A 20411-nucleotide genomic window follows, 5' to 3' on the forward strand; every position below is an offset into this window, starting at 1 on the left:
CACACCTGTCAGGCTGGCTATCATCAACAAATCACCAAAGACCAGTGCTGGTGAGGATGCGGAGAAAAGGGAACACTCGTGCACTGCTGGTGGGAATGCAGACTGGTGCAGCCACTGTGGAGAACAGTATGGAGTTTCCTCAAAAGTTAAAAATGGAACTCCCATTTGATCCAGTGATCCCACTTCTAGGAATATATCCCAAGAAACCAGAAACACCAATTAGAAAGGATATATGCATCCCTATGTTCATAGCAGCACAATTCACCATAGCTAAGATCTGGAAACAGCCTAAGTGCCCATCAGCAGATGAATAGATTAGAAAACTGTGGTACATCTACACAATGGAATACTACGCTGCTGTAAAAAGGAAGGAATTCTTACCATTTGCAACAGCATGGATGGAACTGGAGAGCATTATGCTAAGTGAAATAAGCCAGTCAATGAAAGAAAAATACCACATGATCTCACTCATTTATGGATAATAAAGACCATTATAAACTAATGAACAAAAATAGATACAGAGGCAGAGCAGCCTTGAATAGACTGTCAAACTACAGCTGGAAGGCTGGGGAGGGTTGGGGGGCGGGTGGGGGGGTAAGAGATCAACCGAAGGACTTGTATGCATGCATATAAGCATAAGCAATGGACATAAGACATTGGGGGGTAAGGGAGGCCAGGGAATTGTCAAGGGGGGGGGGGGGGGGGAAGGAGACATATGTAATACTCTTTGTAATACTTTAAGCAATAAAAAAAAAAAGAAATCTAACTTGATGAAAGAGACTATAAATAAATCTAAGTTATTATTTTTATTAACACATCTCATAGAGGTAGAGATATGAGGAAAGAGAAGTATTAACAAGCTATTTCTATATTAAAGCAAAACATTATTGAGAAAAAACATACTAAAAGCTTAGCATTGAGCCTGAATGATGAATCTGTACATCACCTTCCCAAAATGAGCACTTGTATTCTTCTTTTAGAAAGGCATATGTTAGTTTATAAAATATTAATACCAAGTATGCCCTCAGTACTCATGCAAAGTGAAAAAATTTACATGCACAAAAATAGGATGATTCTGTTAAGACAAGTATAGCCCCTTCATTTATCCTCTTCTATATATATAAAAGGCTAATATGCAAAGTGTCCCCTTGGGAGTTTGACCCTGAGACCAGGAGTTCGATTGCTCTCTATGATGTGTGCTGACCACCAGGAGGTGGTGCATAATGAAGGAAGGCCCCCATCAGCCCTGATCTCCAGCCAGGCTTAGGAACCCTACCCATGTACACATTTCATGCACCAGGCCTCTAGTCCTATATAATAAAGAGCTAATATGCTAACTAGACCAAACAGCAGAACAACTGGCCGGAGGACCTTTTGGATGAAGCCAGGAGGGGACAGGAAGGGAGGGGAGGGAAGGGGAAAGGAGAGAGGGGGGAGGGGGGAGGAGAAGGAAGAAGAAAAGAAAAAGAAAACACAAGACAAGACGAACACAGGAAAGCCTTGCCCCCTAGTGCTGTGGGAAAGGTAGACAAAAATCTGCCCCTCTTCCGGGACGACTGGTTTATATTTTACTCTTAGGTTTTCAGAAAACAAGCTTTTGCAACTGAAACTATATTAAATTATCTTCAACTTCCGGCAACATCCTGTGCACTTCGTGAACGCCATGCCCGACCCGGGCTCTCTGACTGAAATAACGGATTGGGGCCGGTGGTCCAAGCGAAAGGGGTCCCATCTTCAGAATGGCCTACGGTTTCGCTTCGAAGAAGGAATCGAACTGCCTTTCCTAGCAATTAGCCTTCCTTGCACAGAATCAGAACTAATGATTTTTCTCCCATGGATAGTTCTGGGTCAAAATGTGGAGCTAAAAACCCCATTCCTCCACGAGCGATCATAAATCCTAGAGACTGGGGCAGTCCCTCACGTAAGGCAAGAAGCAGGTGAGCGCAGCCAGCGAAGGGAAGTGAGCGGCGGCGAGCGCGTCCAGGCCCTGGCCTCAGTCCCGGCCCGCCTCCCTCTCTTCGGACGTTCCCCACCGCTGTCTGAGGGAGGCGCTGCTCCGCCCCGGAGCACTGACACCCTACAGGGGAGCCGCGGCCCGGGGGCACCTACCTGCCCAGCTCCCGCAGGGCGGGGATCATGGACGCCAGCTCCAGGCCGGGCTCGCCCATGGTGAGGAGCGCGACGCTCGTCCACGACGCGGAGAGGGCTCGCGGCGTCTCCACGGCCTCTGCCGGGCCGCTCAGCGCTGGAAGGGGCCTCGCGGAGCCCAAAACTCCTCCCGGAAGCCGCGGCGGGTGCTGCTCGCCGGCCCTCCGGTCTTCACTGAGGCCGAGTGGGCGGGGCCAGCGACGCACGCGCCCCGCCCCTTTCCCTGCGGCTTCCGGCGGACAGCAGCGCGCCGGCTGGCGGTGCAATGAGGCCGGGGCGGAGCGCTGTGCTCTGTGACTCCCACCTGAAGGGTTCGCAAAGCAGAACCCCCCATCTTAGTACAGAGGTAAGGGGACCCGAGGGCACGGGCCGAACTCTTCGCTTCACTGGTGAAAACTGAGATAGTTCAGCGGGTCAAGGCCTAGACTAGCCCCCACGTGTTAGGTTTCTCGTGTTCCTTCCACTCTCTTGGCAGCCTTTCTGCAAAAGGGGGCTCCTCCTGTCCTTTCTGTTTCAGCAGTCTTTTTCAACCTGAAGTTACTCAGGTTTCCTTGAGGGTTCTCCTAACTCTTAATATTTAAAAAGTGGTTTAATTGTATTTATAGATATCTCATCAAATCAGCAGCAGTACTGTGTTGACCCCTTAACAGGCGTCTAAAGTAAATCAATGGATTCTGGCTGTTAGACATTTCTAGTTCAACCCAATTTGTTTATATTTGAAATATAGTCATTGTAAGAGACTGTCAACATGTCAAAAGTATGCATTTAATCAGGCAAAGCTATGCAGTATACTTACATTTGTTCTTTGATACAATATCTAAAAAAAAAAAATCGAAGTTATGGAATGACAGCCACATATCCTCCTGCCTTGGGGATTTTGCATTTGCTGTACCCTTTGCCTTGACCTTGTATGGTCGTTCTGCCGTTCTGTCGATTTGCATATTATATCTATACTAGAGGCCTGTTGCACGAAGAGATTCGTGCAATAGGCCTTCCTTTCCCCTGGCTGCTGGCACCCCTCTCATTGCTCCTCTTCAGATATTTGCAGCCACCAGAGAGCCTCATGTAGACTAGCAAACTTACACTCACACTCTTTCCCCTTCCACCTGCTTTATTTTTCTTCATAACACTGAGAACCAATATAGTATTTTATATAATATTTCATTTACCTCCAATTAGAATATAGGTTCCTTGAGAGCAGGATCTTGTCTGTTTTATTGACCTAAAACATTGCCTGGCATATAGTTGGTGTTCAGTACATATTTGTTAAATGGGTAAATTATATAGTGGAAAGAACATGGGATTAGAAATTAGAGGCTCTGCACAAGTTCTCATTCCATCTTTTATTTTTATTTTATATATATTTTTATTTTATATATATTTTTATTTGATATAAAAACTAGAGGCTCAGTGCATAGATTCATCCACCAGTGGGGTCCCTCAGCCTGGCCTGCACCCTCTCGCAATCCGGGACCCCTCGGGGGATGTCGGACTGCCAGTTTCGGCCTAGTCCCTGCAGGCCAGGCTGAGGGACCCCACTAGTGCATGAATCCATGCACCGGGCCTCTAATATGCATATAAGATCTTTGGTTAATCTCTTCCTACCCTCCCCCCTCCCTCTGACATTCATCAGTCTGTTCCATGTTTCCCTGCCTGTGTTGAGCGTCTGCCCCCCTGGTGGTCAATGCATGTCATAACTAACAGTTGAACAGTTATTTAGGCTTTTATATATATAGACTAGAGGCCCAGCACTCAAAATTCGTGAGTGGTTATGGTCCCTAGGCCTGGCCTGTGATCAGGGCCCTCTTCCCTGGCTGCTGGCAGCTGGCCCCACCCCCCGCCACCACCCACCCCTGGTTCCCTGTTTGCCATCAGGTGATCAGAGCCTGCTGGCCAGGGGGAGGGACTGAGTGGTTGGCCATTCTGCCCGCTCACTGGTCCCACCCCCCCACTGCCACCCACCCTCGATTCCCCATTCGCCATTGGGCGATTGGAGCCTGCCAGCTGGAGGGAGGGACTGAGAGGTGGTCATGCACCTCATAGTGACTGGTCAAGTGGTCATTCTGGTTGTTCTGCCGTTCTGTCGATTTGCATATTATATTTATACTAGAGGCCTGTTGCACAAAGAGATTCGTGCAATAGGCCTTCCTTTCCCCTGGCTGCTGGCACTGGTTTGCCTCTGGCACCCGGGGCCCAGGCCTTCGCTCTGGCCGAGTTCTGGCCGGAGCCGGCTCCGCGGCCGTGAGACTTTCGCTGCTCCGCCAGCCCTGGGCCGTCAGGCTTCACTCCACTGCTTGGAGCCTATGTATGCAAATTAACCACCATCTTTGTTGGCGGTTAATTTGCATATCGTGCTGATTAGCCCATGGAAGGTGTAGTGAAGGTACGGTCAATTACCATGTTTGTCTATTATTAGATAGGATATATATATGCTCCAATCCTTCCATTTCCAGGGAAAGGGGCAAAGGAGGATTGCTGAAAGTGATAAGGGAGGCAGCAGGGTGAACTTTTTTGGGGCGGGGGGAGAGTTTCCTCCTGATGAGGGGCTTCAAAGGACAGCAGCCTACCTCTACTACCCTCTGTCTCCAGAGACACAATTTCTGATTGGCATCTGGCAAGACAGAGCAGTTGCAGGTACAGGATTGGGAGTGCCTTTCTGCATGCAGCTCCCTGGAGAGTCTCTTCCAGCCAAAGAAAGCTTTGTTCTAACCATTTCTCCCGGAGCCAGGGTGGCTGGGTGGTCTGGGGCAGGAGGGCAGAATAGAACAAGAGTCAAAGGGCAGGGCAGGAAGAAGTATGGAGTAGAAGATTGGGGGTGAGGGAGGGAGAGGGTGAAATCTGTGGGGGGGGGCAGGAGGGCTGGTGCAGAAAGAGAGTTGGGGTCAGCATAGGAAGGTTTGGAGGTACTGGGGGAGTAAGAGGGACCAGCAGATGCCAGAACAGGGGGAAGGGTCTACAGAATCAGGTGGGGGTCCGCAAGGGTGAGTATAGACTAAGTCCCTTCCCCAGACCCTGCTATCCCAGGTGGCTGGTGGGAGGGGTCCATAACGAGGTTCTGAGCCCCCTACACTTTGTGTCTAAGTCTGAGGCTCCAGAACATGTGGCCAACACACCCCGCCCCTGCCACCCCCATCAAAGTGCTGCCATTTGGAACACATTTGCAGACACCTGGATTGTTTTTAAGTTATCTTTTTAATTCACTCTGTTTCCTACTTGTCATTTTTTATTGAAAAGGCGGATTCTGCAGGTGTGTGTTCCTTCACGGGGGCAGCAGGGATGTTCTCCACGGGCAGAGATCCAATGAGAGACAGAGACAAAAGGCCCATCGAGACATGGGGAATGAGTAAACAGGATCAGAGAGCAAGGAACAGGGAGAGAGATGCACAAGGTGAGACAGACAGACACAGAGAACCCAGGAAGGCTAAGGGCAGAGCACGTGTGCTGAGAAATCCTGCTTCGGGATGGTGGATCCCTCCACCTCCAACTAAGGACCCTGGGGCTGAGCTTGCTCTCTTCTGTGCTCTAATTTCCTTCAGCATAGACATGGCTGAACTGGCCTCAGGGAAAGGGCTGGAAGGATGTGGCAGGCAATGGACTGAGTACTCAGGACCAGGGTCACTGAGGGCTAGGGATCCAAGACCAGATAGAGAGAGGAGGACCTGGAGGTGTTCCCTCCCAAGTCCCCACACACCTTCTTTTTTTGAGTGAAGCCTGAAACCTGAATCCCCAATCCTGTGCCAAGGCTCTGGAGAGTGCCCTAGTGTGAGTTCCCTAACCTCTCTGAGCCCTGGCTATGCCACCTGCAGGAGAAGAGCACTGGTGGCTGAGGTTTGGGAAATGGCTCAGGGGGCTGAGGAGACAGAGTACTGTTTAGGACACCTAGGTTTGGCGATTACATCCGAAATCCCAGGGATTTTTGGCCGTGGCCTCTGCTCCTGGCTTACATTTATGTAGGACTTGCCACCCCTCCTCTCCTCATCGGTGCCTGGTACTCGCAAGCCTTCCCAGCAGCCAGTGTAGACACACAACTGAGGACACACAAAGATATCCCCAAGCCAGCTGTAGACAGTTGGGCAAACACAGACAACATGACACAGGGTGCTGTCTGTGGACAGGGATAGAGCTTCCCAGCCAGTAAGAGAGCTCATTCATTCATCGGAGCAGTGGCTCCGTGGGCGTGTTCACCCTGGGTGCAGCTCCAAACTGAAAGCCTGGGATAATTAGAGCTAATTATATGTGGGCAAACAGCCGCAGCAGAGGCCATGGGCCTGGCCACCCCTCCCCCGGCCTGCCCCCTGCGATCCAGCCCCAGCAAAGGGGCTTTGCTGGCACAGCTGGGGTTGAGCGCCTTGGGGAGGGAAGGGCAGGTGGATAGCCCCAGGGGTTGGAGTGAGCCCTCGGTCTCCAGAGCACCCTCACCCCCACCCCCCACCTCCCATGATTACACACTCCAGTGCACGCTGGGGCCCTGGATGCCCCAGATGGCAGTCGCGACCAGGTTAGGAATTGGACCAGAACTTGGTCCGGGCTCCCCTTGGCCTTGTGCTGAGCGGGCCCTGGCGGCATGGGCCCCAACACTTGGGTCCTTAGCTTTCTATTATCTTGGCCTCCTGAGCATTCCCCTCTCTGCAAAGATTTGAGACTCGGCTCTCCTTGTATCCTGCCACGGGGAGTGCTTGTCTGGAGCTGAGGCCACGGGTGAGGAAGGGACAGAGTCTGATGTTTGGCTGTTGGTGATCAGTTTGTTTCTGCCTGGATGCACCACAGGACCCCAAAAGGGTGACTTTTCTGAGCTTTCATTTGCGCATCCACACCGTGCATGCCTCCTCTGAGACTCGGAGTCCAAGGGGAAGGAGAAAGGTGCGAATTCCTCATGTATGAATGAGGCTTTATACTTTGAACTGCTAGCCTGAATCAGTGATCTAATTTTGTGGTTTCAGGAGCCTTTGTTGGGTTGGGTTGGAGTGGTGGCAGGGTAAGGTTTTATATTTCTATAGAGGCCTGGTGCATGAAATTCGTGCATGAGGGGGCGGGTCCCCTCAGCCCAGCCTGCACCCTCTTTAATCCGGGTCCCCTTGGGGGATGTCCGACTGCCAGTTTAGGCCCGATCCCTGGGATCGGGCCTAAACCGGCAGTCGGACATCCCTCTCACAATCCTGGACCACTGGCTCCTAATTGCTCACCTGCCTGCCTGCCTGGTCACCCCTAACTGCCCCTCCCTGCCAGCCTGATCGCCCCTCACTGCCTCTACGTGCCAGCTTGATCGCCCCTAACTGCCCCCCCTGCCAGCCTGGTCACCCCTTACTGCCACCCCCCTGCCAGCCTGGCCACTCCTAACTAATTGCCCCCCTGCCAGCCTAATCGCCCCTAACTGCCCCCCACTGCTGGCCTGGTCACCCCTTATTGCCACCCCCCCTGTCGGCCTGGCCGCCCCCAACTGCACCCCCCCCACTGGCCTGGTCACCCCTAAATGCTCCCCCCCCCGCCAGCCTGGTCGCCTCTTATTGCCCCCCCCTGCCGGCCTGGTCACCCCAACTGCTCACCTCTGCCAGCCTGGTCGCCCCCAACTGCCCCTCCCTGCTGGCCTGGTTGCCCCTCATGGCCCCCCTGCCAGACTGGTTGCCCCATGCAGCCTGCTTATTCAGTCGTTTGCTCGTCTCTCACTAACCCCCCTGCCGGCCTCGTTGTAGGCAGCCATCTTGTGAGGGTGTGAGGGTTAATTTGCATATTACCTCTTTATTATATAGGATAGAGGCCCAGTGCATGGGTGGGGTCTGGCCAGCCTGCCCAGATGGGGGCCCCCCCGATTGGGGTTGAGGGTACCCACTGGGGGGTGGGGCCAGCCAGGACCAGGGGCCATGGGTGGTTTTCTGGCCAACCCCGCCCCCGATTGGGGTGGGGGGACCCCTTTGGGGTGGGGCCAGCAGGGGTGAGAGGCCACGGTCGTTCTGGTTGTTGTGGTCATTACACCATAATGGTTGCTGGGCTTTTATTATATAAAACTAGGAGCCCAGTGCGCGATTTGAAATCACGCACCGCCCTGCCTTGACACCCAAACCTGTCCACGCAGAGCTCCAGTGCGCCTGGCCCAGCCCCCAAACCCTCTGGTCTTCTCTGGCCACTTCAAGCCCCACCCTCAGTCCCTCCAGTTGCCTAGGGCTGGTTCCGCCTTCTCTGGGTGCCTCCCCGCTTCCGCCCTGTCTCTGGAGCAATGCGGTGGCTCCGCCCCGTCATGGCACCAGAGGAGAGCGTGGAAGTCTCCTGCCTCTCCTTCCCCTCGCACTCTGAGTGCCCCGCGCTGTGCTCCTTCCCCTGGCAGGTGGGCCACTCAGGGCACTCAGAGTGCGAGCAGTGGGTGGCGAAGGACTGGTGAGGGGGGCGCTATGCGCTCTCACCTCTGCCCTCCCCCACACGGGATGGTCCCGCCTCTTCTGGGCGCCTCCCCGCTTCCACCCTGTCTCTGGAGCAAACACCCCAGCTAATATGCTAATGACCTGGTCATTACTATTACGGTGTATCAACCATTAGCATATTAGGTCTTTATTAGTATAGATAATCTATTTTTATTGCTTTCAGAGAGGAAGGGAGAAGGAGAGAGCGATAGAAACATCAATGATGAGAGGGAATCATTGATCAGCTACCTCTTGCAGGCCTCCTACTGGGGATCAAACCCACAACCTGGGCATGTGCCCTTGACTGGAATCAAACCCTGGACCCTTCAGTCCTCAGGCCAACACTGTATCCATTGAGCCAAACTGGCTACGGCTCTCATTCCATCTTTTAGAAACTGTATTATCTAGGTAAAGTTACTTAACCTCTCCACACTTCAGTTTTTCATCTATAAAATTGAATTTAATAATATCTACCTCACAAGATTATGGTAAAGATTAAATAAGAGGTGGTAGAGTCATAAGCCAGAATATAATTTCTTAAAGTGAATGAATTATGCATCACATGCCAACCAAGATAAATCCTGAAAATGATGTTGAGGGGAAAAAAGCAAATTGCAAAGGAATGCATAATAGTATATCACTTACATACATTACAAAATGTATGAAAATATACTTTTTAAAGCTTAAGGTGAAAAATGATCAACCAAAAAGTAAGAAATGTTAGGTATTATTTTTGGATCATATGAAGAAAGATTATAAAAATTACAATTATTATATGGGAGGCAATAGCTGAATATCATTGCAATTCTAAAAGGCAGAATTAGAACAAACATTAGAGACAATAAATTGGGAATCCGATTTAATTCGAAAAGGTATTTTTGTGCAAGATACTGTGTTATTTACTTATGTGACACCAAGATGAGGAAGACAAAGTTAGTTTCAAGTATGTACAATCTGTGGATGTAGAAAAAATATAATAACCCAGAAAATTACAAGCAAAGCAAAATCCTACAAGTGCCAGATTAAATATGTAAATAGCATGCACTGGAAAAAAATATAGGGAAGGGAGAGATCATATCTACTTTAAGCAGAGAGAAGGTAGATCAGGAGCTGACAGAGAATGTACACCACATCTGAGACAGTGTGTGAAAGATGAACTAGATTTGAAGAGACAAAGATTGGAGAAGAAGGATATATTCCAGCTAGAAATAATAGTATGAACAAAAAGCATCCTGAAGGAGAGTAGAGTGATTCCGTTTGGCTGGTGTTAAGGAACATTTAAAGTAGTCTGGAATGCTTGTACAGACCTCAGTAAACAACAGAGAGGCATTGCAATATTTTATATGAAGAGTGACACAGTCAAAGCTACATTCAAATCTGGCAGGAGGGTACAGGACAGAATAAACGGAGGGTAGTAGATCATTTAAAGAAATCAAACTTTTTTAGCAGTATATCAATAAATGAGCAGTTGATGTTATTCTAAGTAGGAATCCTTCCTCCAGGTACCCACATATTTCTCTCCACTAAACTTTTGAAGTTTTTCATACAGCTGAGTCTATTTGCTTATCTCCCACTCAGTCCTAAACCTACATACACTATACTCTTTGTCTTGCTACCCCATCTTAAATACCTCTCACCAAAGTCACCAATGATTTTCATATGACTAAATCCCAAAAGACATCGATCAGCCCGTCCTTTCTTGACCTCTCAGCAGCATTTGACAACATAGACTAATATCTCCTTCTTGGAACACTTTCTTCCTTTGGCCTGCATAATTCTAATTTAACTTCCTTTCTCTTTTTTATTCCTATTTACTCTTAAAGCTTCCATTAACTTAACTTTCCACCTACTGATCACTCCCAAATTCTTTGCTTCTACTGAGGTCTGAACTTTTCTCTTCCAACTGAATTTTTTTCTCTTGAATTATTCCCAGGCACTTTATTTTTTGTTTAACTTATTATTATGGAAAGTTTCAAATAGATACAAAAATAGAGAGACTAGAGAACTCCCTTATGCCCATCACCAACTTCAACAGTTATCAGCATATGGTGTGTCTGTATTTCATCTATAACCACCCCTCCCACTTCTCCTGTCCCTGATTGGATTATTTTAAAGAAAATTTGAACATCATATCAATTTACCTGTAAATACTTCAGTTTGTATCTTTTAAAGATATGGACTCCTAAATATCAAAGCTATCCACTTTCCTCCAAATCCTATTACCATCATTCTACTTTCAAACTATCACTCTTGCCAAAATTACTTCAACAGTGTTCTAGCTTACCTTTCTTCCTTTAGGCTTGTATCCCTTAAGTCCATTCTCTATACTGGGAGTTTCCCGACTGTTTTAATTGTTCAATAACATTATTGAAATATTTATTTATTTATTTTTAAAGAAAGCAAATCTTGCCCTTGGCAAGGTAGCTCAGTTGGTTAGAATGTCGTCCTGATATACTAAGGTTATGGGTTCAATCCCCAGTCAGGGCACATACAAGAATTGACCAACGAATGCATAAATAAGTGGAACAATAAATCGATGTTTCTTTCTATCTCTCTCCCCCTTTCTCTCTCTCTAAAATCAATGAATCAAAAAAGAAAGCAATATTTTTAAAAATATGTTTTTTATTGATTTCAGAGAGAGGAAGGGAGAGGGAGAGAGAGATAGAAACATCAATGAGAGAGAACCATTGATCGGCTGCCTACTGGGGATCAAGCCCACAACCCCGACATGTGCCCTGACCAGGCAACAAACATGTGCCACCATCTGGTGCCAGCTAGGCTTGTTGAAATATTTAAAATATGATATATATATACATATATATATATCATATCATATCATATATTTAATATTTAGTATTGTATTATAGATAAAACTCATGATAATGTAAATTTGGTTATAATACAACTGTTGATTGGTTCCTGTTTTCCTCTCATCTCCTTTTTTATAATTTGGGGTAGGGGGGTTGAAATATGAGGGGAGACGGAGGCAGAAAGCAGAGAGGCTTAGGTGGGTCCTAGTGTGCTTGGGACTTTGGCATTTCCTAAGCCCAGTGTCCCAGATCAAGTCCACAAAGGGCATCAACCAATATCCTCTTGGAAGTTTCATACAGCACGTATGTAGAATTGCCCCCATTGATGATTAAACTAGGGTTGGAATGACCACTAGGTGGCACTACAACTCAAATGAGACCAAGATCACTTGGTTCTCAGTCAAATGCCCAAACTTGGCAGCCTAACTGTGCAAGCTCCATCATAATGCATTGGATTTTTTTACTTGGTTTGTGGAATTATGTCAAGATTTTACTATATAATTAATATCATAAAGTAAACACTAAAATGAAAATCTTTTAAAAATGAGATAAAAATACAATTTTGCAAGTTCCTTTCTACACCCAAATATACTTAAAAATACACACAATCAATAATTTGCATATTAAATAATTTTAAAAATTTTAAATTATTTATTTTATTATTTAATAGTTTGCATTTTTTATAAATTTTAAGTTTACTACTAGTCAATGCTGATGTTGTTTGGGATTGTCCTACACAACAGACAGAGCAACCTTTCAAAACCCAAATACTGTTATGCCATTCCCTTACTTCAATAACTTGACTATATATTGAACATTGTGAGACAGATTAATGGGTAAAAAGAAGCACATGTCTGTTTTCCATTGAAGAAAACCTCAAATAACAGACCAACATAACCACAAATCAACATTCTGAAATGAAGTAAGCAGAATAATTATCCTGGATAGTCAAATTGCCCAAATACACTGGTCCAATTTAGCCAAAACATTGCAAAACAAACAAACAAACAAACATTACAAATAGCATCTAGTTCTCGTAGAGGAACTTATAGTATTTAAGAGACTTAAAAGTAAAGCTACTTGTTATCCTATTTATGTAATAGTTTTACATCTACTAAGGCTATATTATAAAACTAGGAGTCCACTATATTTGGAGATGAACCAGAAATTAGGACATGGACTACTTTCCCATGTGTCCAAAAGATTTCTATTGCTAATGAATTATTGTCACTTATATTATTAAGTATGACACTCAATTTATATCAAACTAGAGGCCCGGTGCACAAAAATTTGTGCACTTGGGGGGGTCCCTCAGCCCGGCCTGTGCCCTCTCGCAGTCTGGGACTCCTCAGGGGATGTCTACCTGCTGGCTTAGGCCCGCTCCCCAGGGGATTGGGCCTAAGCTGGCAGTCAGAAATCACTCTGGCAGCCGGGAGCCCTCGGGGGATGTCCACTTGCCAGCGGGGAGCAGGTCTAAGCTGCAGTTGGACACCCTTAGGGCTGCTGAGGAGGCAGGAGAGGCTCCCGCTACCACCACTGTGCTGGCAGCCATCAGCCTGGCTTGTGGCTGAGCAGAGCTCCCCCTGTGGGAGCACACTGACCACCAGGGGGCAGCTCCTGCATTGAGCGTCTGCCTCCTGGTGGTCAGTGTGTGTCATAGTGACCAGTCATTCCCAGTTGTTCTGCTGTTAGGGTCAATTTGCATATTACCCTTTTATTATATAGGATAGAGGCTTGGTGCATGGGTGGGGCCTGGCTGGTTTGCCCTGAAGGGTATCCTGGATCAGGGTGGGGGTCCTGCTGGGGTGCCTGTCCAGCCTGGGTGAGGGGCTGATGGCTATTTTCAGGCTGGTCAAGCCTCCCAGTGGGGACCCTCACCCCATGGGGGTGTGGCCAACCTGGGTGAGGGGCTGAGGGCCGTTTTCAGGCTGGCCACACCCCTCAGCGATCCAAGCTCCCAGCCTCTCCTTTTTTTCTTTTTTCTTTTTTTCTGGGATTTATTTATCTTCTATAATTGAAACTTTGTAGCTTTGAGTGGAGCCCAGGTCCAGCTGGAAGCCTGGGTTGCCCGTGGCAACCCAGGCTCCCAGCCCCTCTTTGCGCAGAGGCCATGACAGGCTGGAAGCAGGTATCTGGGATTTATTTATCTTCTATAATTGAAACTTTGTATCCTTGAGCAGAGCCGAGGGCGGGTCAGGGCAGGCGGGAAGCTTGGCTTCCTCCATTGCCAGGGGCAACCCAAGCCTCCTGCTCACTCCAGCTCCGTGGCCTCCACCATTTTAGTTGGGTTAATTTGCATACTCACTCCTGATTGGCTTGTGGGCGTGGCTTGAGCATAGCAGAGGGATAGTTAATTTGTATGCTTCTCTTTTATTATATAAGATTTGTTTGAATGGTAATGATTATTTGCAATTGCAATCATTACTTTTACTTTTTTCAAAATATTTTAATCTGTTTCATCTGCTGTTATTTTCCCAATATAAATAAAGGTTGAGGAGAAAGGTTTCTTTCTCTTTTTTTTAACAGGAAAATTAAAATTTTAATACATGTGCATGGGGAATTAACATATGTATGAAAATTCTAGGAGAGAATCGAAGATGGCGGCATAGGTAAACACCGGAGACTGCTGCCGCAAACAACCACTTCAAAAATACAACTAAAAGACGGAACGGACATCAACCAGAACCACAGGAAGGCTGGCTGAGGAGAGACTCTTCAACTAGAAGGAAAAACAACAGCATTCCGAGGCTCAGAGAAGGCACAGTGTGGAAAATTTAAAGGTACGGTGGTGCACGCACAAAGCGGGCTGGTGGCTGAGGGCGTGGTTGTTGTTTTCAATCAGGAGGGAGTCTCAGACTCTGGGCTACAGATCTGGGCGAGTCTCTAGGGACCCAGACTCAAACGGGAGAAGCGGGACTGTCTGGCTACGGTCCCTCCGAGGTTTGCAGCGGTTGCTGGGACAGAGAGGCAGAGCCCCTGGGGACGGACTGAGAGCAGCCATAGCTGCTCCCTCCCCCCACCCTGTTGATCTCGCCCCGCCCAAGCCCTGTGCAGAGCCATTTGCCGATCACCTCAGGCAAAGGCTAGATTAGCACCTCCCCAGAGGACAGAAGTTTTCCACAGCTGATTCTCACAGCCATTCGGCCTGGTGGTCAAATCCCTCTAGTATTAACTACAACAATCAAGGCTTAACTAGAACAAGACTGCGCACAAAGACCACAAGGGGGTGCACCAAGAAAGCATAAAAGATGCGGAGACAAAAAAACATGACAGAAATGGAGGATATGGAGCTAAAAATTGCAATTTTGAGGGCTTGCAATAAACTTGAGCAGAGCCTCACGAAAACTAATGAGACCCTCGATGCTACGATAAAGAAATTAGAAAGTAAGCATACACGGACTGAAATAAAGAATATTATACCCAATAGCAGACCAGAGGAGCACAAGAATCAAACCAAAGATTTGAAATTCGAAGAAGCAAAAAACACCCAACTGGAAAAGCAAAATGAAAAAAGAATCCGAAAGTGTGAAGATAGTGTAAGGAGCCTCTGGGACAGCTTCAAGCGGACTAATATCAGAATTATAGGAGTGCCAGAAGATGAGAGACAGCAAGATATTGAAAACCTATTTGAAGAAATAATGACAGAAAACTTCCCCCACCTGGTGAAAGAAATGGACTTACAGGTCCAAGAAGCGCAGAGAACCCCAAACAAAAGGAATCCAAAGAGGACCACACCAAGACACATCATAGTTAAAATGCCAAGAGCAAAAGACAAAGAGAGAATCTTAAAAGCAGCAAGAGAAAGAGACTCAATTACCTACAAGGGAATACCCATACGACTGTCAGCTGATTTCTCAACAGAAACTTTGCAGGCCAGAAGGGAATGGCAAGAAATATTCAAAGTGCTGAATACCAAGAACCTACAACCAAGATTACTTTATCCAGCAAAGCTATCATTCAGAATTGAAGGTCAGATAAAGAGCTTCACAGATAAGGAAAAGCTAAAGGAGTTCATCACCACTAAACCAGTATTATACGAAATACTGAAAGGTATCCTTTAAGAAGAGGAAGAAGAAAAAGGTAAAGATACAAATTGTGAACAACAAACATGCATCTATCAACAAGTGAATCTAAGAATCAAGTGAATAAATAATCTGATGTACAGAATGAACTGGTGATTATAATGAATCAGGGACATAGAAAGGGAATGGACTGACTATTCTTGGGGGGGAAAGGGGAATGGGAGATTCGGGAAGAGACTGGACAAAAATCGTGCACCTATGGATGAGGACAGTGGGTGGGGAGTGAGGGCGGAGGGTGGGGCGGGAACTGGGAGGAGGGGAGTTATGGGGGGGGGGAAGAGGAACAAATGTAATCTGAACAATAAAAATTAAATTAAAAAAAAAGAAAATTCTAAAGACAGTGAGGCAACATTGGGTGTATATGACATATTTGGACAAAGGAGAAAGGTGAAGGAAGAACAAAGTATTAGATTTCAGAAGTGAGAATGGGCAATTTATAGGTTGTTGAAGATGAGAGGAGCACACATGGTAGGCAAATTCTTGCTAGACAACTCAGAAACAATGGGCCACAGAGGGTATCTAGCTAACATGCCCCTGCCTAAAGCCTGAGTAGAGAGGTTTCTGAGTTCTCAAACTTGAGAATGTATCAGAATCACCTGGAGGTCTTTTTTTTTCTAATTTATTTTTTTATTGTTTTATTGATTAAAGTATCACAAAGAGTATTATATATGTCTCCTTTTTTTTCTCCCCTTGACCTTCCCCTAGCCTCCCATACCCCCCAGTGTCTTATGTCCATTGGTTATGCTTATATACATGCATACAAGTCCTTCGGTTGATCTCTTACCAACCCCCCCCCCCCCCCACCCCCCAAACCTTCCCGGCCTTCCCGCTGTAGTTTGACAGTCTGTTAGATGTTGCTCTGCCTCTGTATCTATTTTTGCTCATCAGTTTATAATGGTCTTTATTATCCATAAATGAGTGAGATCATGTGGTATTTTTCTTTCATTGACTGGCTTATTTCACTTAGCATAATGCTCTCATGGAGGTCTTATTAAAACAAATTCCTGAGCACCAGAGATTCTGATGCAATGTGTCTAAAAAGAACTCAATAATTTGCATTTTTAACAAGCTCCTTTCCAGATGATGCTGATGTTAGTTGGACCACACTTTGAATTAATGTTTTAGAGAAATGGTTCTTAACCTTGGCTACACATTGAAATTATGTGGGTGGAAAGTTTTTAATCCCAGAGGTTCTGATTTAATTGATTTGGGGTAAGGCACTTATATGTATTTATATGCATTTCTCTACTTGCCAGCAAGTTCAAGCATCTACTCATATGTCTATTAATCTTTTGTGTGTTTTTTCTATAAATTATATTTTTAGTACTTTATCAATTTTAACTTGGTTGGGTCTTTTTGTTGATTTATAGGGGCATTTTAAATAAATTATAAATGTTAACCCTTTTCTGATTTATATTCTGAGAATATTTTCTCTTAGTCTGTCACTTGATTCTTGTCCTAAAGAAATTTTAATTTTTATTATGTCAGATCTATCTTTTCCTTTATGGCTTCTGGGTTTTGAGTTTTGCTTAAGAAGGTTAACCCCAAGTGTAAAAGTGTTCTGTACTTTTAGGCCCTCATATGAGGACGGAGTCGGGGGAGGTGGCAGTAAAGGAAGGCTTGGGGCTCAGAGATGAACTTCTCTGATGTTCTCCCCCGAATGGGTCACTCCTTGGTTCACCTGCTCACATGTCCCCTTATATAAAGACCTTCCGGACCACCCACCCCATCAATCTCCTTACCCCACTTCATTTTTACTCCCAGCACTATCTCCACCAGACATATGATACATTTACATGGTCAGCTGTCTGTCCTACTGAAATGTATGTTCTATGGCTATGGGGACTTCGTTTTGTTCACTGCCAAGATCAAACCTCCACCTGCCAATTATTACCCAATTTGGCCTTGGTCAAGCTATTCGCCTCTCTTTTTTCACAGGGTGATTTTGACAATTAAATGCACTAATAATAAAGCAACACTTGGCACAATGCCCAGTGTGTTGTAAGTGCCCGTAAAAAAAACAAAAAACAAAAAAAACCCGTGTTCTGTACTTTTACTAAGAATTTTGTACCAGTTTTCTAGTATTCATTTTCTCATTTACTTGGTGATCATTTTTTAGTACGACAACCTGTTTTCCAGATGGATAATGCATTTTTCAGGATTAAAGTCCCTTTTGCTAGTTTAAGAAAAAGGAGGTTTGTTAAGAGATATAGATAATATATAGAATCTTTGGGAGAAACAGACTTTATCATGAGAATTACCCAAATTTCCTGTCAAGGCAGTTGCTAACTCTGAAAAGATTTAGAAACTGCCAAAAGAAGGACATGCCTTGCCTCTATCTCATGCAATTCAATGTTCAACCAAGTCTTACCTGACTTGGTGGAACCTAAGTCATATCTGGAACCCTAGCTACAAGTGAATCTTGAAACATAACTTTGGCTTCCTAGGAAGGCATCCAAGGAGAGAGTTGGAGCAGTCCATGGTATCTGTCACTGACTAGTCCATAATATCCCATTATTTTGATAGCACATAGTTTCATAAGTACAGGTTTTCCCCACTATCCAAAAGTAGAGCTTTCATAAGTCAAAATGGATGGAATAAAGCAAAGAAACAAATACCATCAATTTATATGAAAAAATCTGTGGGCATTCCCAGACCCCCCAAATAAGCTAACAAATCATACCATATACACGTAATTACTTCCAGTTTTACGATAAACATGGCACCCTTATGTGCTCTCTTAGACTTTTTTGCTACCTTAGGACAATCTTGCTAATGATGCACAATTATGTTCAAAGCTATGGCAGCTTGATGCTGAGAGGCTGAGTGTGGTTCCTGGCAAGGGAGCTTGGCAGTGCCCTTGCTGCTCATGTGCATGCTGCCTCTGTAAGGACTGCTGCAAAACAAATGCTGATCACTATTTTCACCTTTTTTCTTTCTCATTTTTTATTTTTCTAAAAGCAAAGATCCTCTTCAGATTTCTTTCAGTTAGTGAAAACAAGTACCATTGTAGGTCTTTCGTAAAAGTAAAGTGGCATCATGAGAACTTTACAAAAGTGGAGATATTGAGAGAACCAAGATGGCAGCAGAGGTAAACGCCTGTACTTGCTGCCTCCCACAACCACATCAAAACTACAACTAAAAGACAAAACAGATATCATTCAGAACCATGGGAAGGCTGGCTGAGTGGAAGTTCTACAACAAGAAGGAAAGAGAAAAGCGCATCTAGGCTGGTAGGAGGTGCAGAAGTGCTGAAGAGCAGAGGTATGGAAGTGCTCGAAATGGGCTGGCAACTGGGTATGCTGTGGTCTTTTTCAATCAGGAGGGAGATACAAACTCCCAACTGCTCTGAAATCCAGTTCCAGGCGAGACTCTGGGGACCCAGATTCATACGGGGAGAAACTGGACTGTCTGGCATTGGGCAGAACTCGAGGGCAGCTTTTTCTTAGAGGTGCTTGCAGTGTTCATTGTTCCTGCACAGGCTGCGGGACACAGAGACCCAGGGACCTATCGGGGCAGGGACCATTGCTGTTTGCACCGCCCTGTGATTCCCTGAGACCACGCCCCACCCAATTTACAACCCCAACCAAGCTGTGCGCAGAGACTTTTGCACATGAATGGCCTCGCCTTTTGCAGCCTAACCTAACAAACTGCAGCTGGGTCAAAGACCCAGAGCTTCCAAAAGAATGCCTAAAGCTTGTCAACAGCCTGCATTGCTTCACAGCTGCACCTCATCTGGGCACCTACAAACCCCATACAAAGAGGAGGAATCTGTATACCTCTCTGTAGCTCCTGCTGGGTGGCCTCAGGCAGTGGCTGACTTTGCACCTCCTTGGAGATCCAAGAGCCAGTGTACCCAGTGGTCAAAGTGAGACCATACCAGATTATAACTCTTCACATCCATAAGTGACACACTCAAGGGGCAGACTCAGTGAGCACCAAAGCCCCACTGAAGCAAGTCCTGCCCCATAGGGTGTTTCCAGCACAGCAGTTCTCCCATTGTAGACACAACTGGTCCTCACAGCCAATTGGTCTGGAGGTCAATTCCTCCCAGTGATACCAACATCAGTCAAGGCTTAACTAAAACAAGACTGTGCACATAGCCCACAAAGGGGTGCATCAAGAGCATCCACCTCAGGTGACTGAAGAGGCTGAGCCTCTGGACCCTATAGGACACCTAGCACACAAAGCCACTCTATCAACACAGGGAAGCAGCCAAAATGTGGAGACAAAGAAACATGTGACAAATTAAAGAAATGGAGGAAAGCAAACTACTGGATATAGAGTTCAAAACCACGGTTATAAGATTACTCAAGAATTTTCTAGAAACCTCCAAGAAATATAGTGAGACCCTCAAGGGTATGAAAAAGGACCAATTAGAAATTAAGCATACACACTGACTGAAATAAAGAATAATATACAGAGATCCAACAGCAGATGAGAAGATCCCAAGAATCAAGTCAAAGATTTGAAATATGAAGAAGCAAAAAACACCCAACCAGAAAAGCAAAAAGAAAAAAGAATCCAAAAATTTGAAGATAGTGTAAGGAGCCTCTGGGACAACTTCAAGCATACCAACATCCAAATTATGGCGGTGCCAGAAGAAGAGAGAGAGCAAGATATTGAAAACCTATTTGAAGAAATAATGACAGAAAACTCCCCCTACTTGGTGAAAGAAATAGACTTACAAGTCCAGGAAGCACAGAGAATCCAAACAAAGGGAATCCAAAGAGGACCACACCAAGACACATCATAATTAAAATGCCAAGGGCAAAAGACAAAGAGAGAATCTTAAAAGCAGCAAGAGAAAAACAGTTAGTTACCTACAAGGGAGTACCCATACGACTGTCAGCTGATTTCTCAACAGAAACTATTCAGGCCAGTAGGGAGTGGCAAGAAATATTTAAAGTGATGAATAGCAAGAACCTACAACCAAGATTACTCTACTCAGCAAAGCTATCATTTAGAATTGAAGGTCA

At 45.9% G+C, this 20411-nt stretch overlaps 2 protein-coding genes across 2 annotated transcripts in view; one reads left to right on the forward strand and one right to left on the reverse strand.

Moving 5' to 3' along the window:
- Nucleotides 1-2322, reverse strand: part of ATR (ATR serine/threonine kinase) — a 213597-nt gene extending 211275 nt beyond the window's left edge. Inside the window, exon 1 of the mRNA XM_070405904.1 lies at nt 2110-2322. Within this exon, the coding sequence (XP_070262005.1) occupies nt 2110-2168 (59 nt within the window). The 5' untranslated portion in view covers nt 2169-2322. The remainder of the gene's footprint in view (nt 1-2109) is intronic.
- A 100-nt stretch (nt 2323-2422) lies between these two features.
- PLS1 (plastin 1) overlaps nt 2423-20411 on the forward strand; it is a 208794-nt gene continuing 190805 nt past the window's right edge. Inside the window, exons 1-2 of the mRNA XM_070405916.1 lie at nt 2423-2494; nt 13935-14130. The gene's annotated coding sequence lies outside the window, so the exon portion shown is untranslated. The remainder of the gene's footprint in view (nt 2495-13934; nt 14131-20411) is intronic.

This window comes from Myotis yumanensis, unplaced genomic scaffold (genome assembly GCF_028538775.1).
Source record: "Myotis yumanensis isolate MYYU_CA2020_CCGP unplaced genomic scaffold, mMyoYum1.0.hap1 SCAF_2, whole genome shotgun sequence".
NCBI classification, from domain to species: domain Eukaryota; kingdom Metazoa; phylum Chordata; class Mammalia; order Chiroptera; family Vespertilionidae; genus Myotis; species Myotis yumanensis.